The following is a 22,147-nucleotide window of genomic DNA, read 5'->3' on the forward strand; positions in this document are numbered from 1 at the left end:
CATCGTTGCAAAGGTCTATAACCATGCCACGATTTAGCAGTTGTCCTACTATTGGATCCCTACTAACAGCTTAAAACAGTGCCATAAGCTATTCAGGACTGGAGAACACTGCCACTGGACAGATAAAGACTGTTAAGGAGTTTCCTGGTAAGATGAGTCCAAATTTCACTTGTTTCATGCTGATGGGTTGATTTGTATCCGGAGAAAATTTTATGAAGCTATGGAACTGTCATGTCAATTATGGATTGTGCAAGCATGTGAGATATGTTTAATTTGGTGATTATTCATACTTTCATGCAGTTAATATTGGTGACGAAACAGCTACCATGACATCCTTGCAGATCATATACACCCTTTTCATGACAGCTCTATACTTGGACAGTAATGATTTTTTCAACAGGACAATAACTTCCACATAATTCAGATACAGCTGGAGGAACATTGTATATATTTCAGTGTCATTGTTTATCCTTCTAGGTATCTTGACCTGAATCCCATTTAATATCTCTGGAATGTTGCTGGAAGCCATTTGGAAAAAACCTTCATGCTAATTTGAGGAATTTTATGGTTTGGTACTGCTATGGAGAGTATAGCATTCCATGGTGCCTCAATTGCAATATCTTGTGAACTCTCTCTCTCTCAGGATGTGTCAATGCAGTTATAAAACAAAAGATGGAGTAACACACTATTAAACTGGGGTTTCTAATTTTTTTGGCATGCCAGTGTATTTCTCTCAATAGATAATCCATGTAATATTGTTATTAATAGAGAATTAATTTTATTTGCAAGCAAGACAATCAATGTACTTTTTCAGAGCTTTAATTAAAAACCTATTTCATTCTTGTTTTTAATAAGTTAATAATTTTAATTTTCCAAAAACTTTTTAAATTAATAAGTTTATTTTAAAGAGTAAAATCATTAAAATAAAATTATTAAACTTCTATAATTATTTATTATGAGAAAGTTTTCTGAATCACCATAAATTTTTAAAATTAGTTTATATAAAATTGTTAATTTTAAAGTAAAAAAAAAGGAAACCTTTCCCATATTTAAAATGTGTAATATATTAATAAATATTACAAAAAATTTTCCACAAAAAATAAACAAATTAAATAAATACCTTTAAATAAAATTAAAAGATATGCACAACAATATAATAAAATCTTAAGCCCAAAATTTTGTGTAAAAAAATGACAGCATATTTAATATCCACAATCAAGCTTTAAGCTGAAGCTTATCACATTATTTATTTAAGCTTATTGGAAAAGACAAAATAAAAGCATTTAACTTTAATATTCAACAATGTAAATTAATTTAACAAGTATTAATGTAATATAAAATATATTATCATATATTTGAGTATTAATATTTTCATTAGGAAAATTTCATTAGGTATCCTAAAACAATTTACAGTTTTTATAATCACTAGATAATTACCATATATCTGAAGAATGTATCTAACTTAATAATTTTGGAAATTTTGCAAGTAAATTGTATATAAAACCAATAATTTATTTTGATTGTTAAAGTAATCGGAGTGCACCTGTAACCCTGTCTACAAGATCAATCCTTCCCAGTATGCTTAATACAGTTGTGGAACCTTCAGGAACCTGAAAATAAAAATGAAAATCCCAATAAATAAGTAATTCAAATATAATAAATACTAATATACTTAATTATGCAAAAGAAGAATACTATGTAAGCATTGTGAGAATTCAAAAGTTTAATATAATATAAGAAATTTATAACAAAAGCTAAATTCTTTCCCTAAAACTTCCTATAAAAAAAATATTGTTACTTTTGTTCTAAAAGTAACAATATTTTAACATTCACCCACCATCTGACTAACCAGAACATCCTCCTCTCAAAGAAAGATATTCCTGATAACTTTTTCATCATCATCGTTCTCCAAAAGAGAAAGAAAAACAAAATTATAATTGGAGAACAGCAATTCAGTAACTTCCTTTATTGGATGAGGAATGAGTATAAAAAGAAAGAAGTTCTGGGAATAAAAAGAGATTAAATTAAATTTTTGGGTGGTCAAGAATGAATAAAACAATCTTTGATAGTCAGTTATGGATAAAGACACTCCTTTTTCACAATTTGCAAAAAAAATTCAATATCATCAAGTGCTCAAAACACTTTTTTTTTTTGTTGTTGGAAGCAAAATTCAGTCAATTTTAACTCACACATTTTTAATGAATTCATTGTTACCAAAATTTTCTAGAAACACAACCACTGCATCTACTATTTATGGGCATCATTGCATATCAAATATCCAAATATTTTTATTTTTGTTTTGTTTTGGCTACAAGTTCCGTTAAGGTTATTCATTAACAGAAAATGAATTTTGAATAGTAAGTTACTGTTATTTTAGTTAATAGTTCTTGTGATAGAGTGCACATCCTTTTTTTCAGGCAGTAAAAGTAGATTATCTCCTCTCCAGTCAGTATGATGGTTTCTGCAAATACTCCTTTAAAAAAGGCAGACCAGCTTTCATTAAATAAATGAATAAAGCAGCATGTGATTGATGGTGGGGATTTCCCTGGGAGTAATGTTCTAGTGCGATTACCTGCCTTTTTTAGCATGCTCAAAAATAGGAAACAAGAGCAGCCTTGAGTGATGAAAAAAGTCATCAGTATGTCTTATGAAAATACTGATAAGACAGTAGAGCAATATTTATTATTCTGTTGAAAGCATAACAACAGATTTTTCTAAACTGTATAAAACAATTTTAATATCTATTAAAGGCCTATAATTCATTGAGGTTTGTGTGTTTTTATTTTTATATTAAACTGCACTGTTTTATTGTTTTCTTCTAAAATCATATTCATTTCTTCTTTTTCAATAATATTGTTTCTAATTAGCTGCTTTAATATTTTTTGTAATGACTTTTTAATATATTATTTCTGTACACTTTTGTAATTCTTTAATTCCAGAAACTTGTTTTTGTATTTAAATAACATCATGTCCAAAATGCATACTCAGGGAAATAAAGATATGATTTTCTAAAGTTTGTCCTCTTCCTGAGTGATGGTGTAATAGGTCTAGTGAAAAAGGAAAAGCCGTCATAGAGCTAAGTATATTTGAACACAAGACTAGACAAGAAGCGTATTACAGAAATCATCATGGTTACATATTCTGTTCAAACACAGCCACATCTCATTTGAATTTTTAGTTTATCTCATCATTCCATATAATTTCAAACTGCAATTCTGGTCAAACACAACTACTTTACCTTAAAAACCCATGCAACATTCAAATTTGAATGCTTGAAAGATGACACAATAGATTACTGTTGAAAGTTCTTGCATATTTTTGTGAGCTTTCTAAAATTGTTTTTTTCTAAAATATATTAACTTAACACCAGAAGTTTCATATAAATATCTAATACTAATTAAATTTTTTTTTAAATATATTCCCTTAAAATCTCAATTATTATTGATTTAACTTACTTGTGTTCTTCCTGCATCTTGAACTAAGTAGGTAGGTAAATTCATTGACATAGCTAATCTTTCTAATTCAACCAAATGTTGAGTACTGTCACCTCTCAACACAATCTTGATTTCACTATTAAATAATACATAATTTTAAATTAAAAAAATAAACTGAAATTTAATTTTCAAATATCTTACCCAAGTTCTTCCCATTGTAAAACCATATCTCCATATTTATTCTCATCTTGTAGCAATAATCTATGAATTCCTAATGCAGCATGTGCAACTTGAGATGCTATTTTACCAGTTCCCATTTCTAATGCCATATTAACTACAAACACCATTTTATACGCATCAGCTGTTTCTATGTCATTATCACTAATGTGTCCAGCTTCTGCCTAATTTAAATACACATTTTCATACTTCAGTTTAAAAATTCAGTGCTTCTAATTATCACTTAATATAATAATATAAATAAAAGAGACTTATTACCTCTAAAGGTGTTTCAAGATCCATATCTTGGTTTTCAAATATCCAGGCTGCAGCCAAATCTGGAGATTTATTACCAGTATAAAATAAAGCCTATTGAAAATAGTTAAAATTGATTTGAAAGATTTTTCCTACATAAAACATTTTTTTTAATAATGCAATCTCTTTTTATATTTACATATTTATCTTCATGTCAATGTTAAATAATTTTCAATAGTTTATGTGTGAACTTTTCTAAAATCAATCAATAGTTTATGAATACTTTTAAAAATTGGACTGAAAGACAGCAGACAAATGACAGTGGGAATGTATAGGTCAGCAATTTGAAAACTGCAGTCCAATTAGAAAATTCACATTAAGCAAGAAAAATTATTAGGTAACTATAATTTACAGTTTTGACTTTTAATTATATAAATAAAATTAATTACCTGATTAAATCAAAACTAAACAATTTTGTTTATTTTTCCCAGTATGCTTAATACAGTTGTGGAACCTTCATTGTGAGATGCAAATCACTCCTGTGATTAATTAAAAATTTAATTGAGATGGAAAAACTTTTGACGAAAATATTCTATGATTTTGGTGGGAAAATATTTTCTAAAACGAAAGAAACTGGTAAAAGTCACTTCCTTTAATGGAAGTTGAACATCCTTTTGGTTTTCCCTTATCTCCTAAAAACTTTAGTCACCCTGGAAACTGTCAACCCTTCAGTAAAATCCCCTTTTTCCTGTTTATGTGGAAAAATGCGAGATGCTGATTGGTGAAAATTCGTTAGAAACAGAAAGAATTTTGTATCATTCGGGGAGTACGCCACAAAATTCGAGAGGAGAAGGATGTATTCCACATAAGCTTCCAAAGGCCAACACCCATAGCCGATTCCTGAAGTCTCCTAAATGAATTATTAAGTCGGAAAATACATTGAAGAAAAAGGTTTATTTATGTGCCGCTACAGAACATAAGAAAAAACATTCCTCCAGAACCAAAGATACAAGAAGACAAATATAGAAATGTCTAAGGTAGTATGATTTTTGACAGAAATTGTGAGCTCTCTCTCTCAATCATTAGTCTTATTAGAGGATTCAATTTTGTATAACCTCCTTTTATTTGCTTATTAAATTTTTGTTGTTATTGTTGAACAAATGTCTCCTACGTCATCTGAATCAAACATATTTCATCATCTCCTTCTCAACTCGATATGCGTGTTAATCTGCGTAGAATAAATCTGATTAACTGGTATCATTATCCTGACGAGATCTAGGATTCATCCTCTAGATCCTTCTTTAAACATTATAAAAAGCCCTCCTAGAAAAAGTTTAGTGAGCCAATCTTGCAATTGTGTGCCCGTAAGTGACATAGATCAATTCTATGCCCTTGGCTCCTCACATAATAAATAATTAAAAAATAATTTCAAACTCATATGTCAATGTTCTACTATAAGTACTGAATTTATCATTGTAATATCAGAATAAACAACCAGTCTCAATTATACCATAGACTTGGCCATAACAGCTTAGACGAGGAATGTTCCAATCTAAACTAAATTATAAATATGAAATGGATTTGAATGTGGATTTCTTCATTGTAGTAGACTTTATCTAGCAATCAACTGACTAATGCCATTGGTATCACACAATTTATTATTTATATATAAAATAGTTAATTTTTGGTATAAATAATTAAAATGATTAAAGTAAAATTTTCTTTATAACTAAAAAAAACATTTATATTACTTTTTCAGCAGCATTTCTGCTCACACCCATTCCAATTAAAACTTTCATATATTCTTCATTTGGATGCCAATGTTGACTTGATGGGTTTGGAGGACTTTCTTCCCCATCTCCTGCTTCACGCTGTTCATTCATCACTAAAATAAAAACAGTATTTTTTTTATTGCCCAGCATAAATTTATAAGAATAAGTTTATATCTTTAGCAATTGATTTTGTTATTTAAGTTCTACTTTCATTAATTATTCTGCAAGACAAAAATTAATACTAATATATATCTATATAAAATATATACCTAGCAAAATTTTAATTAATGCTACCATTTGTTTATCTTATTTTAATGCCAAAATTGGTATTAAACTGAAGTACTTCGAACAAGAATAATTATATATAGTAATGAGGTCTACTTATCAATACAAATTTAAGTTTGAGAATTTGAAAGTCACATAACATGGAGTCATTTGAAATGCAAAAATCACACATTTAATTCACAAATACTGAATTCTCTATTTAATATTTGTGAAGATCCATTCATAAGCATTCATCAATACTTTGTAAGAATGGTAATATTTAGGAAAGCATTATAGCTAGGTCTGACTAATTATTTTTATAAAAATTAAAATTTTCTAATCATTTAACTTAAGGAATTCACTTTTAATTTTATAGTCTGACAAATTTTCAATTTTTAATCTATTTGTATTTAAAATTTTATTTAAAAATTGAATTTAAATTATATTTTGAGACACCATGAAGTGTTGATACTAGACACTGGACTTTTTCACATCCCCTTTATTTTCTTATGTACTGTACTTTACAGTCTTTAAACTAATTGTTCCAAATGCCAATACATGTTTTGGACTAGTGCCTCTCATTTGTTGGCTAACAATATTTATTAGAACATAATATTAGCAAAATATCATTTTACAAAGGTTTGAATTTTTAGACATATCTGATATAAGTTTTCTACAGTGATTTTAAATCTATTGCTGATGTACTGTACATAAAACCAAACACTACTGTGTATTGTAAACCAGTTAAAAATTCCTAAAAGTATACAACATTAAATTTTAAAACAATACAATACTAAATTTTCCAATAAAAATCTTTCATACCTTGATGCAAATTTTATATAAATTACTTGCAGAGTTCCATTTTTACATTGAATACAGTACCAATAATATTGCACATACCATTGGACAGTAGCCATATACTTGCACAAGTTTAGCACTCTGCAAATCATCCCACAAACTGCACTTCCACACTAAATAATTTGCATATATGTGTCTACACATTTATAATTTGCATCTTTATTTATTCTATTTTACAGTAATTTTATCCAGAAAATAAAGTGGATGTGAAGAAGTCGTGTCTAGTATCAACGCTTCATGGTGGTCTCAAAGTATAATTTAAAGGAGGACATGATTTCAACACGGATAAAATGAATTTAAATTAAAAAATATTTTTAAAATTAATTTTTGATGATGCCAAAAGGTCACACACTATGTTTCCATACTATAATTACACTACAATATACATGCCTGCAGGCACACAACTTAAATGCAGCATATAAAATAAAAAATTTATACATATTTTTCAGCTGAAATTAAAAGCAATAACTTTTAATACAGTAAAACCTGTATAAACTGGAATTGTGCAGTACTGAATACTTTCTTCTGTTTTGGCAGGCTTCCATTTTGAATAGGTTTTTAGTATTTTATTATATTTTTTAATCTTTAAACTATGCCAGATAAATGTTATGTAGTTATGTTTGCTTTTATAGTAAATCACTTCTTATTACACTACTAAGAAACATTTTATTATTTGGCTTAATTCAAAGTAATTCCAAAAACATGGGAGTATTTTAATGCAACAATTGAAACTGTTCAATTACAAAAAATTCTCATCTCATTGTTTTCAAGAACTTGATTTAGGTATTTTGATCATTATAACATTATTGTATATAAAANAAACTATGCCAGATAAATGCCAAACAATTTGATTTTTTTAATAGTAAACTCACTTCTTCATAGCCTACATAAAAACATTTTATTATTTGGCTTAATTCAAAGTAATTCCAAAAACATGGGAGTATTTTAATGCAACAATTGAAACTGTTCAATTACAAAAAATTCTCATCTCATTGTTTTCAAGAACTTGATTTAGGTATTTTGATCATTATAACATTATTGTATATAAAATAGATGAAATGACTTATGTGCAGCATTCACTAATTTCATTCATTGTCATATGAGAAGTTTATAAATGTGCTTTAATGATGACTATGTAGTCAAGCCAAATTTATGTGATTTCCATTGAGTTCAAGCTGAGACATAATGCAGCCAAAACAGCCTAAACATTAATACAGCATTTGAACAGGAAATAGCAAGCAAAAGAGCAGTACAATGTTGATTCCAAATGCAGAAAACACAAGCTTGAAAATGAGAATGTGGCCATCTGAATGAAATGGTTGACAACCACTGAACCACTCTAAGTGTTCAGGAAATCTGCTAAACTGCATGTTCATTATTCAATAGTACTTATATATTTGAATGCCTTAGAGAAGTCAAAAAGTTGGATAAATGGATGTCCCATGAACTGAGAGATGGAAATAAAGCAAACCACATGGCAAAGTGCAGTTCTTTCCTGAAAATACAAAAAAGTGATAGTTTTTTTTTTATTGCATTTTAATATTGCAATGAAAAGTGGAACCTATATGATAATCACTAAGAATCAGATTACAAATTAATATGAGAGAGTAGCATGTCTGCCTACTTCTAGTCAAATTAATTGGTAAATAATTATTAACATAGCCTGAAAATAATTTGGCAGATTATTTAGCTTTAATCAATTAAATTAGGTTTTGAATTATTGTTATACAATTTCCTATGATTAATTCTTACATTGTTTTTCTCCATTTTCAGCGTGCACAAATTTTTTTGGATACAATTTGGATCTTGTTACTTGCCAAAAGAAGTGTATAGATACAGCTGGTAGATATTTTAATTAAAGTGGTAAGTTTCTCATATTTTATTACTTGTAAATGCACTTTATCATTGCACAATATCCATTTATTCAAAATAGTTTGTGTCATTTAATTCATTATGCTTGAGAAAATAGGAACAGTGAAAATATAATTACCTATAAAATATACATAAGAATTAATATTGTAAAAAATTATCCATCATAGAATGGAAAAATATAATACTGAATTTATTTCTTCTTTAAATTATAAAGTTTTATTTGATGGATATTTTTGTGTTATTATTGTACTTTGAAAAGACTTAACATTAAATATTAGTAAAAAGAGTATTCTCCATATTATTAATAATTTAGTAAATGAATCATCATATTGAATTTTCAATTATCTGATTTGTGTAAAGTGGTTGAGAAAAACTAACTAGAAATAGTTCCGCTCCAGATAAATCTAGCAAGGCTCTACAATTAAAAATTAAAACACTATAGGAAAAATTAATATTTCAATCACTAGATATATTAATAACCATTAGTGATTAAGTTAAAAAATGGAAAAATATCACACTTTCTTTTATAAAATATAATAGCTTTTATTTTATATAATAATGATCATTAAAAAATATATTTTGAGACGATATTACTAAATATTCAATTCATCCCTAAACAAAGTTTGACATCAAATGTTGCTCACAGATGTATTAAAAGTTAGTGCATGTTTTTTATTTGACCATTCATTCAATACTATTGATTTTTTTGACCATTTATTCAATCCAATCATTTAATACTATTGTTAATGGCGAAAAATATGTGATGCAATTCTGCATTACTGGCAACAAAAGTAAATGAACAGTAAATAAAAGTAAATAACATGGCAACAAAAGTAAATGAACCAGACAACTGAAAATTTTATTATTATAAATTATGCAGAAAGAAACTACTGATGACTTGAATGAATTTAATAAATAGCTAATAGATTAAAAATTCTAATTACACTAGTCATAAAAATTATCAATGTAAGTTGCTCATCTAATGGTTATCTTACAGTTACTTGGGTTATTAAAGAACATACAGTGTGAATAGTAATTCCTAATATAATTATTGAAGTTGTAATTGAAAGAGTACATTAATATTTCCTATTTTCAAGAAACATAACTAAAATTTTATTTGTAAAATACAGTAATGCAGAATTGCATCACATATTTTTCACCATTAACAATAGTATTAAATGATTGGATTGAATAAATGGTCAAAAAAATCAATAGTATTGAATGAATGGTCAAATAAAAAAACAGCTGCTATCTTTAGGATTGTAAACTTTCTTGTATAAAAAAAGGAGAGATTTATAACAAAGTGGTTTGTTATAAATATTTGTGGACTAACTGTAAATTATAAAACAGACAATAAATAGGGTTTTAAACTGAATGTCAGGATTATTACTAACTATTGCACAATACAGTGGGTGATCGGTTAACGAACAGATCGGATAACGAACACTTTCGCGAAAGATTTTTGTGTTCGGACAACGAACACCGCACAGAACGAACACAAGAAGAAGCGACGTAAAATAATGAATACCGATTGGTCTTCCTTCTCTTGTCTTCGGGCAACAATTCGAAACTTTTCGGAGTGCGGGAGACGTCGACATCGACGCTCAAGCTGGTATATACCGATCGGATAGTATTCCTCCGAACTTTGAAACTCTCCCTTGTAATTCCAGCCTTTTATTTTTCTGACAAAACAATTCTTTTATGTATCCACGAGACTGTCGGGTAGGCACAAATTAAGTTTTGCGTCTGTTTTTTTTTTCTTTTCAACAGGTGAGAGTATAATAGCAAAGGTAGAAAGTGGGCAGAAGATGCCTAATGTTGTTGGGCAGTATGGCGTGAATAGGTCTACAGTAGGCCGTAGTTCAATCTTATTTAAGAAAAATACTGTATAATCAAGAAGACTCAAGCAGCTAAAGGAGTAACAAAAGTCACATCTGAGAATTAAAGAACATCGAAGAGTTCATAATGGAACCTGAAACGGATCTGACGACAAAAGAACGTCAAAAACTCTTGAATGAAGAACACCAAGAAACTCGGCGAGATATGTTTTCTTCTGAAAAAGAGGATTAATGCCGATATTTGCTACTAAAGATCTTTTGAAGAAGTGGGAAGATGTCAGAACAACGGTCTTAGAATGGCATCCAAACCAGGTTGAAGCTTGGGGATTTCTACAATTGTAATCCTATTAATTACTTACAAAAAATCCTGAAGAAGAGAGAAAAGCAATCGACATAAGACAGATTCTTTAACTCTTTCAAATGGAAAAAACATGACTAATAAAAACGCAAGACTGTGCATGTATGTATTTTTATTATTACGTATAAATAAACGTAGTAAGAAAGTATATATTTTTTTATTTTTGGCAGTCTCCTGAACGAATTAATTAAATTCCCATTAAAACCTATGGTAAATCGATAATCGGTTAACGAACAATTCGGATAGCGAACAAAGTCTTGGAACGGATTATGTTCGTTAACCGATCACCCACTGTATATCCTAATTGAGTCCTTAAATTTTTTTTTTTCTTTAAACTGGCTAACAAATTTACACATTAATAAAAGAAATATTTTAGTTTTTAATTGTTTCGGCTTGTCACTGAAGAACTTTTAGATTGTTTTGCATGTTTTTGCAGGAGCATAGCCTCTAAAGAAAGGTTTTCTCTGCAGTGGAAAACTGTTGCTCCTGGTGATTGGACATGGCAAACGTGACAACATTTTAGTCTTTCTACATATTTTTTATTAATCCTTAAATTTTATTTGCTTTTCCACTCTAACTAATAATAGTGTCTTTCTCTTTCTCTTACTCTAGTGAATAATAAAGACAAAGCTATTACTTCAGAATAAGAAAATAAAATATTGGAATGTCATCTGCCAGTAATATTTCAGAGATAACAGACTAAAATTAAGCGAAAAGAAAATAATTAAAATTGTACTCAAAAAGAAGACATTATCATTAAAGGAGAATGGGATGTCAATAGAGCTCAATGGAGGCTGGTTGGCAATCCTAGCTGTCTTAGAAAAATAATGATAAACATAAGAAATTTCTCTATTTGAACCCCTTTCACAATAATAATAACAATGTTATTACTATTTTTTAAAATAACTAGGACATCAACAACTTATCTTACTATCAACTCTACCTATATCTTCCAAGTGTTTTCAACATCTCTTCTACTTTTTGAACTATTTTTGCTACAAAATCTGCCAATGGCTTTCCAAAGAGAACCTCCTTTTTTGCTGAGAACAATTCCCATTAAAGATAAAATAGCTTTACAATACAACTAAATATACTATTAAGGACATTGCCTTAAACCTGCAACTTTTAAATTTGTTCTTCAAATTAAAAATTCATCAATTAAAGGAATACAGTTTTCTGGATTGGACTAATCTTTCATATAACAATAAAAGAGATTAGCCAAGAATCTTAACACTAAAGAAATTCTTATTGATATTGAAAAGAAATGAGAAAAGTTTTGATTTAAGATATAAAGGCAAAAAAATTAAGAAATTTAAATTGTTGAAGTCATAGTATAAATAGCATATGATTTGAAATTCTGGAAGATTTTACTGATATTTTTCACAGCAGTCCATTTTTAGTTAAGGAACAAGTAACTAGAAAAGATATGATCTAAGATTTGGAAAGGTTGACAAACATGGGAGAGACTAATAAGAGCATACAGATGGAAGAATTAAGTGCATGATGTACTGTACTTATTTCTTCCTCTATATCTTTTTTTTGTATGGTGAAAGAAATAAGAAAGAAAATTGTCTTCAGGAGAAATAAAATGACATTTAAAACCTTGTGAAATGAAAGAGATGATAGAGTATACCAAATACCAGTACTAAAAAATAGACACACAGAAAGCATAGTAATAGGAACAACAGGGAAAGGATTGGCATAGGGAATAAAAGAGCACAAAGAAGACATATGAAAGGGAAATACAATCCTTAGCTTAACAGTATACAAAAAAATGTTGCAGTAAATTTTAGTAAAACAAAAGTCATATGGGATGTTCAATATTACAATTTGTTCATGGTGGAAAAGGTAAAGAAACTTAAAAAAAAAAAGAGAGAGGTTATTAACATCAAAGAAATGCCAATAGCATGGAAGTGGGTTGTCCAGAATAAGAGGAGACAGTGCAATGAAATCCAAAAAATCTTTTTAACATTTTAATAAATAATATAATGAATCTCTCAAATCTGAGAGTTGTAGAGATCCAAGAATTATTTCTAGAAGGCCAAATTTAAGAATTAAAATGATAAACTCGGAAGATGGATTAAAAATTTGTCCAAAGTTTATATTGATAGTTTTAAAGTGAGTATGAAATTAGGGTGACTTAAGGTAGGACTTTAATTAATGTATTGAAATGAAGTGTAATATACATAAAAATTACACTAAAACTGCATTAAATTAGGAATGGAAGAATTTTAATTATTATTTTTGTCTGATCACATAAAATATTTATTATTTAATCTTTTTTTAAACATCATGAGATAAATTGAATTGTGTTCACACAGTTTCAAAAGTTACAAAAATATATTTATCATCTATTCTAACTTATTTTTAATAAAACTTAATAATTTATAACTTAATTTGTAATAAAACAAAAATATTTAATCAATTAAATATATAATGTTAATATGACTTTCCTCAATAATTTTATAGTCTCTAAGAAGTCATAAGACAAATACATTTATTTCAAATATATAATTTATAAACAAAATAACTATATATCTGACTTCAAACCTTGTTTTAATGTATAACAAATAAATATGCTTTAGTATTGGATTAAATCAAACACTTTCAAGAAATTATCATACACCTTATGTTTAATGCACATAAACATTTCAGTGGAAACAAATATTTGGATTAATTACACAAAAATAAAAACATTCCTTTCAAAACTCAATATAAAACATTGTTTTACCTATGGTTTATCAAAGGATTTTCTATTATGCAAACTATGTATTCATAGTTGTTTATTTGCATAATGTCAAACATCAATTGATATTATGCAAATAAACTATTTAAACTGATGTGAACTATTTCAAGTTTCATCACAATGGAAGGGTTTCCAACTTGAGATAAAGTTGTAGTGAAATTTCATATTTAACCTATTTCAGGAATGAGAAAAAAACAATGGGCATAGTGAGAATTTATGCAAATATGCATGTCAACTGTTATATAGAGATTAAAAACTAAAGAATCAAACAAGTCAATATTTTGGCAGGTGATATTTATCTGTTTTATGACAAAATTTAATCATAATAAAGACAATCAGAGCCAATACAACTAATACATAGCTTTGTAATTGAAACAAAAAAATTTTATTGTTAAGAGTTTAATTTACAACATGAAAATGCAGATCATTTTCACCAATAAAATGGTCAAGGCAATGTTCTATCACAGTGAGAACACAATTAAAAAAAAGAAAGATATTGCCTTTTTTATTGTGCAGTTAGTCATTTTCATATTGAATGTTAGCTTTAAGGTATTTTCAAAAGATTTAAAGTCATTGTCATCTCCATTTTCTGAAACATGGTTGTAAATTTTACTCTCCAAGCATTTGATCAACACAATTTGGATTAATTGACAGCATCTCTTCAAACTGGCTCTTCTTTTTTTCTCTGACAAATGACAAAATTGATTTTAACTCTATCTAAAAGCCATTTTCAAAATTCAACTTTTAACCTGCCACATAGCAATTTGCATGTATATCTGCATAAATTCTCACTATGACCACTGTTTTTTTTCATTCCTAAAATAAGTCAAATATGAAGGTTCAAGAAGGAATGGGATTTTAAGTTGAAAGTCATCATCGATAATCTTATTTTAACATTGTTTTGTAAATATTTAATTATATAAATCATATTTTTCATACTATAAAAAATCACTGTTTACATAGTAAGCATAACAAATTGTGTTTGATGTTTAAGATCACAATTGACTTAAAGAATACTTTTGTATATCTTGGTGAGCATTATCCTGAGAATGGCTGCCCAATCAATTGAAAATACTTGATTAATAAAAGATTTCTGATGGAAGAGGCCAGAAATGTTTTAATTTATTTTAGATACAAGTTTACAAAGCTTATTATTGGTCCATATTATCATTACTGTAATTACTTATGAGATAAAATTATAATAAAAAGTGTATTATCTATATACATTGCAATTGTAGGTGAAGAACATAGCTTCTTGACAAATATAACACATTTGAAAAAAGAAAAATTGAAAAGTTAAATAATTCTGTTTTGAAATAAAATTGATTTTTATTACTCATTTTTAAACTATTCCATAACTTAAAATGATTTTATAATATATAAAAAAAAAAGCTTTCCTAGAGTAAATTCAATTTATGAAAACTTCTAAATGGAATCTAGTTATCATTATCATAATCTGAAGTTTCAATTCAAAATTTATATGTTATGTAAATAAAATATAAGTGAATAAGATTTCTAAATATTTTTATGAAATAAACTATCATAGAATATTAACAGACTAATTTTAGTTATCTACTTAGTATTTATTTTAAATAATCTTATTTTAAAGTAATTTATAAAATATGGCCATTTCAAAAGTGCAGGTATCCGTTGATTAGCACAGTTAATTAATCCTTCAATCCCACCACATATATCAAAATCTAGTATCTACATTAAGTAAAGATAGCTGGTAAAGCTGTACAAATTAAAACTTCTGCATTCTATTTAAAGAGATTGTTGCAATTAATTTTGCATGTTAATCAAATCCCACACTAAGAAAAAACAACATTAAGCAAGGGATACCTGTAATGTAAATCATGTAATATATTTGTCGACAAAACACTTGATTTTTACAATGTACCATTATTCAAAAGTTTCCTAATTTTATTTCATATAGAATATCTTCTTATAAACATTGTAATCTAATCAAGAATATTTTATACAAAATAATACAGTCAAAGTTAGAGCTTCAAAATTAATCCTCTTAATAAAATAATATATTACCTAATATTAAAAATATAGCAATAAAATTTAACACATGCAAAAATTTCAAAAAGTTAACCATTGAGTGTTTTGTTTTCAGTTTTTAATAAAGAAACATTTTCAGCTACATTAGTAGTCATTACCAGGTTCAAATGGCTACTAATATAGCTGAAAATATTTATTAAAAATTGACGCTGGATTTAAAATTTTTATTTTCTTTTTCAATTTTTTCTTGTTTTCTGACAAAAGGTTAGACACATTAAATTTTTTATACTTCTGACTTTGAAGATGAATCATTATTACAAGCATGTGTTGATACTGCTTCATATATATAATAAAACAAAACCACTCACAGCTGGTTAAACTTGATAAAAACTAGAAAAAAACCAAATACCAGCTTTCTCTCTCTTCTCTACACACGTACAGCAATCCCTCAATACCCCATTGTTTCAACAGCTGCAGGATCATTTAATCTGATGAAGCCCATTCAACAGAGATAAAAATGTTAGCATTACCTTCCTTTTTTTCTGCTGGTATTTGATTTCTTTGTTGTTTTAATAGATATATAATAATTTGATATGTTTCAGAAAATTTTCTAACAATTTTCAAAATTGCTCTTGAACTTAATCACTGTTTCTTCTGAACAGATCATTAAATTATTAAACACATTTCCAAAAATAATGAAAAAGCCATTTTAAATTTGTTTATTTATTTGTAAGTTTTCAAATAATTCTTCAACTAATAGCATCTATATTTATCAGAATTAGATTTTATAACAACTTTTAGATCATTTTATAATTGAAACAGGCAAATTCATGCTTATAATTTGCAAAATTTCTTAATTCTATTAAGATCAAGACTTTCAGTCAGAATCAAAAGTAATACAAATATATTATTTAAAAAATCATTAAAAAATTAGTTTGATTCACCTTAACATATAAACATATAAAAACAAATAATTTAAAAAAGGTTTAAACAGCTACACACACCAAATATTAATATAAAATGAAGCATGTATATCACCATCTGTTGGCATATACTTTCAACAGTCTAAAACTGTCCCCTTCGGGCAGAATCTTATTCTCCAAAAGCTCTAATAACTCTAATAATTCTGCCTGAAGAGGACAGTTTTAGATTGTTGAAAGTACTTGCAAAATAAGTCATTTTTTCATAATGCCAACAGACAGCAATAAACATGTTTCATTTTATAGCAAATAATAAGAAATTTTGCTTTTTAAATATCATATATACATCAGAATATATGGTTATAGCAAATACACAGATTTTTAAATTTTCCAATGATGGAATTCTGATAACAGAAGAAAGTTAAGTTGGCATGTTACTTCTCTCTGTTCTGTTCAATGTGACTCACATTTATCAAAGTTACTTCATTAAAATATATACTTTACATATTTGAATTAATATTATGCATGAAGTGTTTGCATTCTTTAAATATATAGAATATAGACTATATATATAAAGAATTTTCATAAATTATTCACAGAGCATATATAACAAAAACAATAAAATCAATAATAATAATAGAAAATGAACAGATAGAGCATTTCCTAAGAATTTGATTTAGTTTTTTTTCTAAACTTTTGCCTACGCAATCTTTTCATTTACAGTAGAATCCCACTAGTCCGAACTAATTGGGATCAAGTCCCATTCGGATTAGCTGAATAAGTGAAATAATGCAAAAGCAAGCAGTAAAACAGGTCCGATTTATACAGATCCAACACAATCAATGACTTTTGTTTCTGTTTTTGCATGTAAGTACAGTATAGATCTGCCGTTTTATAGGTTACATCAAACACCGATTTATTAATTTTGTACAGTATTAATAAAATACAATTCTTTTTGTTGTGGAATTCTAAATCTTTTTGTACCATTAATACCATTCAAATTCAACTGGAAAATACAAATAAATGTATATTTTGTGAGCTAAAAAGCCGACCAAAACACGTTCGGACTAGCCAGACTCTACTGTATTAGAGACATTTGTTCCCATAGAATTGCAAAATGTACTGTATTTTCTCAGACAACCAATTGGTATGTTTAAATATCTGTATGTTAAATCTGTATAAAATACAATACACGTTTTGTCTATATAAAATTTATCACACAGATAATTCTCAATATAATTAACACGTATTTTAAAACAATGAAATTTAGTTATTTACTGTTGTAAACCTCTTATATCTGTGCCATACAAAGTAATGTTTTTTTGTATTATATAATTATTATTTTAAAGTTTCATGAGAATACACAGTATATGTATATATATTAATTTCAGATAAGAATTTTACCTAATTTATGTAAAAATAGACGTCTTGAGTTCGAAACAAATCTAAAAAAATAAATAAATAAAAATCATACAATTGCAGTAGTGTTACCACATGCACACACAAGCCTCCAATCATCCCATTTAAGTGTCGAGCCGCTACTAGACTCCACCTAGCGACAAATTGTCACATTATTATAAGAATTTCTTGTCTTCTTTATTCCTATATAATTTTTAGTTTATATATTACACGTAAATTAAGTTTTCCTTTTCCAAATGATATTGTTTTAATTAAAATGTATTTTTAATATTTGGGTTTAAATTTTAACATTAAAATACAGTGAAATTTTCTTTTATTTCCATGAATTACGTTACTTCTGAGAAAGTAGAAAACTAGACGATCTTTAAGCATTCATCATTCCAATGGGTTGTGGGCCCAATAGTGGCCCACAACTTAACAAATGGATTGAGTGCGTGAAGACCGAACGATGTTCGTTTTACACACAAAAACACTTCAAAGACTCTTTTACACAAAACATCGCACGTAGATAATTTTAAACATTTTTTTCTTTTCTGTTTTAAATTAATTTTCTTAAATTTAAACAAAGCAAATATCAACTCGATGGTTTTAGAAGAAATGAAAGCCGTGAAGAGATTCAAAATATAAGCTACACACTCTCATACGTTACGCTATTAAAGTACACCAGTAAATCAATCATTATAAAAGATTGATTTGTTACAAGAAGAAATGGTAAAATCCACATAAAATCTGCCGACAAAACTTTCTTAGCATTTTTTTCGCTGCCAAAATGAACTGCATGTTACGACGAGATAAACACATTTTGATAGCATCTAAAGAATTGCTCTGCATCCGTTGTACAAATAAACGGCCTCTGCTTGACCAATATTCACTATCCGATCTATGTTTCCCAAACTGGAGTACAAACTCCTAAGACCTTAAATTAGTTTCGAAGGATTGGCTTAGAGCAGTGTTTTTCAACCTGTGGGTCGCGACCCCCACGGGGGTCGCGAAGCCTTACAAGGGGGGTCGCGGGTAAAAGAAAAAGACAAGTGTTTGTAGGTCCTACACCACATTAAAAAAACTACAATTTCAGCGAGAAGGCTGTATCTGTTTATTATACAGTACAGTTGGTTTTTTGATCGACATTTAGGTCCGAATGATGGATGTCGCCTGGGAGGGGCCTGGGTGGGTACGGCCCCAGGCCCCTGCCGGAAAATAATTGCCGAAAAAGTGTTGAGCTGACATGTAAAAAGAAGTAATAAGTAGAAAAGTAGAAGTGAAAAACCCTCATCCTAAATTAAAAAGAAAGGTCAACAGCACTCCGAACCCATTGTTATTATAATAAGGAAGTAACATACTATACGTGTCTTAAGTTATTGTCGATTCTCCTTAAATTCTCATTTCAGTCAACAGTAATTTCTCTCAACAGAACGAAAATTAAATACATAATTTTTTAAATCACTGATATAGTTTTAATATGGCCCTAGAGGGGATCGCCTGAATTTTTTAACTTGTAAAGGGGTCGCGTATTCAAAAAGGTTGAAAAACACTGGCTTAGAGTTCATAATGTAGGTTTATTTTATAATATATTGATGGAATCAATGGAATTCGATGGTTTAGAGTCTGTATATGTAACTTTTATGTAGCACAATCCACGATGCTATAATTTTTTCAAACTTATTTTATTATTACTATTCTAATTAAAAGAACACCCTCATAACTCAGGCAGGTAATCTGCGTAAATTATACATTAGAAAACACTTACAGCTTAGCAGTAACCTGATCGTGGTATTAGTTGTAATTTCATTACGAAATTTCCTGTAATAAATACAGTAAAGCCTGTTTCAGAACAAAAGCCACCGGAAGCTTCGGCTTTGGAAAGTTTTGTTGTTTAACTAAACTAGACTGTGGGCGTAACAAAATTGTTGTATCGTCACAGCAACGAAAATACCGTCTTAGCAAAGAAAATATTACGGTGTTCCCTGCAAAATCTCCATTACTTCGAGATCGTAAATTACACTTAATTATTGAGAATAAAGCCGTTTTAATCGGCGTTTTACAAAGTAACAAGTTTTGTAAATAGCGAAAGCATTTGGCTTGTGGAAAAAGGAATTTGTAAATGAGTAATGGAGATAACACCGATGTTATCTTCGTTTCTCTATATTATCATTTATAAAAATATTCTCAATATTCCTCCGATATAATGGACAATCGCTGCGAAAGCGGGTAGAATAGATCTCTCTAATTTTCTCGCCACCTATTCACGGAGAGCCCCTGACATCAGGCTTTCCATGGGCATTTATTTCCTTTTGTAGCCTTCTAACTTCCAAGAGTAAGTATAGCCAGTGGCGTAGCGTGGGTGTCAGCCGCCCGGGGAGGAGGAAAATTTCGCCCCCTTATTTAGGTATCTCAATTTAAAAGACTAAAATTCAGTTTCGTCACAGAATAAGTAATGAAAAATTCCGTGCTAGTGTTGCTACCTTTTTAAAATCGCTGACCCGGAAGGTAGGTGAAGTTAGTTCGAACAGAAGTCCCTGACGGAATGTCATTTTGCAATGCGAAGAACAATGTGCAGTGCATGCTGGTTCTAAATCAGTTATATACGAATAAATCATAGAAGCAAAAAATAAAAAATAAAAAAAAATAAGGTCGACAGGTTGCGCAAGATATCCCCGGATGGCGAGTGGATTCCCGGACTGTCCGGATGGTAACACTATTCCGTGCTCATTTCAATCGGTCCGAATCGTAGGTGGACGAAGATATGAAATAAAATGGTTCAAATTCTTACAAGATATTATTATTTATTGTAAAATTTTGTCGCCCCCTAAAAAGTGCCGCCCGGGCGCGGCACTTTTTAGGGGGCCCGGCGGGCCGCCCCTGCCGCCCCCACTACGCTACGTTACTGAGTATAGCACACTAAATCTGTCAATTCTTTAAGATCATCTACGAGATTCCCCGAGTTCAGGACATGCATAAGGAGGAAGTCTTCGTAATCCATCGTTGCGGCTATCTCGTCTTTCATTAGGCTAATTTTATTGAGTTCCTCTGCTAATTGCGCTGGGTCGGAGACGGAGAAACAGTACGCTGGCAACATAGTGTTGATGAAGGACTACAGGTCTTTTTCCAGTAGGAAGATTGAGAAGGAATCTACCTATTAGTTTCGAAAAGTGTACGCCCTATTGTTGATGTACACTACTTACACCATTTATTAATATCTATTCTGTGCAGTGGCGTGCCGTCATTAGAAGCGTTGGAAGCGCCGCTTCCCTCGTATTCTCTAAAAAATAAATAAATATTAATTTTAATTATATGAAAATAATCGCACAATATTTTATTATAACCGCATTATGTATCTTATTACAAATTTCTATACTACACGTGGAAAAAAAATTGCTATTGTATATTAGAATATTAGTGGCGGAGTGGAATCTCCTGTATTTTCAGATTACGAAAAGCCAGATTTGCGCATGCGCTTTACAGAGCACCAACCTCACCCGGTTTAGCCGGTGGAAGCCTACGACCTTGGGTGAAAGCTGCACACATATAAAGATTCCAATTCTATCAAGGACCGGTTCTGGGCTGTTAGCCGCCTGCCCACTAGATATTTCGATTACGTGAATAACGAGTAGATTTATAACTTAACCCAACCGATAAGAATTTACTGGTATGTTTTTACGATAGTTCTGTATAGTTGACAGGAGTTTAAAAAATCCATTAAAATATTTGATATATTTATTCCGCTCTCCGATTTTATATTACTCACGGATTTCAATGTTAAACCAGTGATATTACGATTTCGTATATCCCATCTTTAAGGGGATGTAGAAAAAAACGTGTACAATTCTTGTACAATGTTAAAAAATTAACTGTTACTTTGGCAGCATCATTTACAACTAAATTTAATGAATGAGAGAGATGCACGAGGTACAGAAAAAGCTCTAGAATTTATTTTCCTTAAATTTACGATTTATGTATCCGTTTGTCATAAAAATTTGTCTTTCCACTTTTTTCCCGAGACTACAAATATTCGAGTACAAAGTAACCGGTTTCGACTTATTTCTACTTAAGAAGTAGTTAAATAATTAAGCGATTAGGGAATTGGGGACATAAACAAAACCCTGACGAAAGAGCCGGAATATTACTTAAACAAAAGCTTAACCGAACCAATCTATAGCCGAGTACAGTGGGGACTGATTTCTTCGAAAT

The 22,147-nt window shown here is 29.2% G+C and overlaps 1 protein-coding gene across 2 annotated transcripts; it reads right to left on the reverse strand.

The window, feature by feature from the left end:
• Positions 1-1,174: 1,174 nt before the first annotated feature.
• On the reverse strand, positions 1,175-18,090 carry LOC111627769 (probable peptidyl-tRNA hydrolase 2). 2 transcript variants are annotated; one of them, XM_023371408.1, is made up of 6 exons: positions 18,015-18,090; positions 5,657-5,790; positions 3,930-4,019; positions 3,636-3,835; positions 3,456-3,570; positions 1,175-1,610 (listed from the first exon to the last, which is right to left on the reverse strand). In XM_023371408.1, the coding sequence occupies exons 2-6, from the start codon at positions 5,786-5,788 to the stop codon at positions 1,524-1,526; spliced, it is 624 nt and encodes a 207-aa protein (XP_023227176.1). In that variant the 5' UTR covers positions 5,789-5,790; positions 18,015-18,090; the 3' UTR covers positions 1,175-1,523. The 2 variants fall into 2 exon arrangements, with proteins under 2 accessions (XP_023227176.1, XP_023227175.1); XM_023371407.1 differs by having other exon boundaries at positions 1,177-1,610; positions 17,945-18,079.
• Positions 18,091-22,147: the final 4,057 nt, after the last annotated feature.

This window comes from Centruroides sculpturatus, unplaced genomic scaffold (assembly GCF_000671375.1).
Source record: "Centruroides sculpturatus isolate CEXI.00-Female unplaced genomic scaffold, Cexi_2.0 scaffold387, whole genome shotgun sequence".
Taxonomy (NCBI): Eukaryota; Metazoa; Arthropoda; class Arachnida; order Scorpiones; family Buthidae; genus Centruroides; species Centruroides sculpturatus.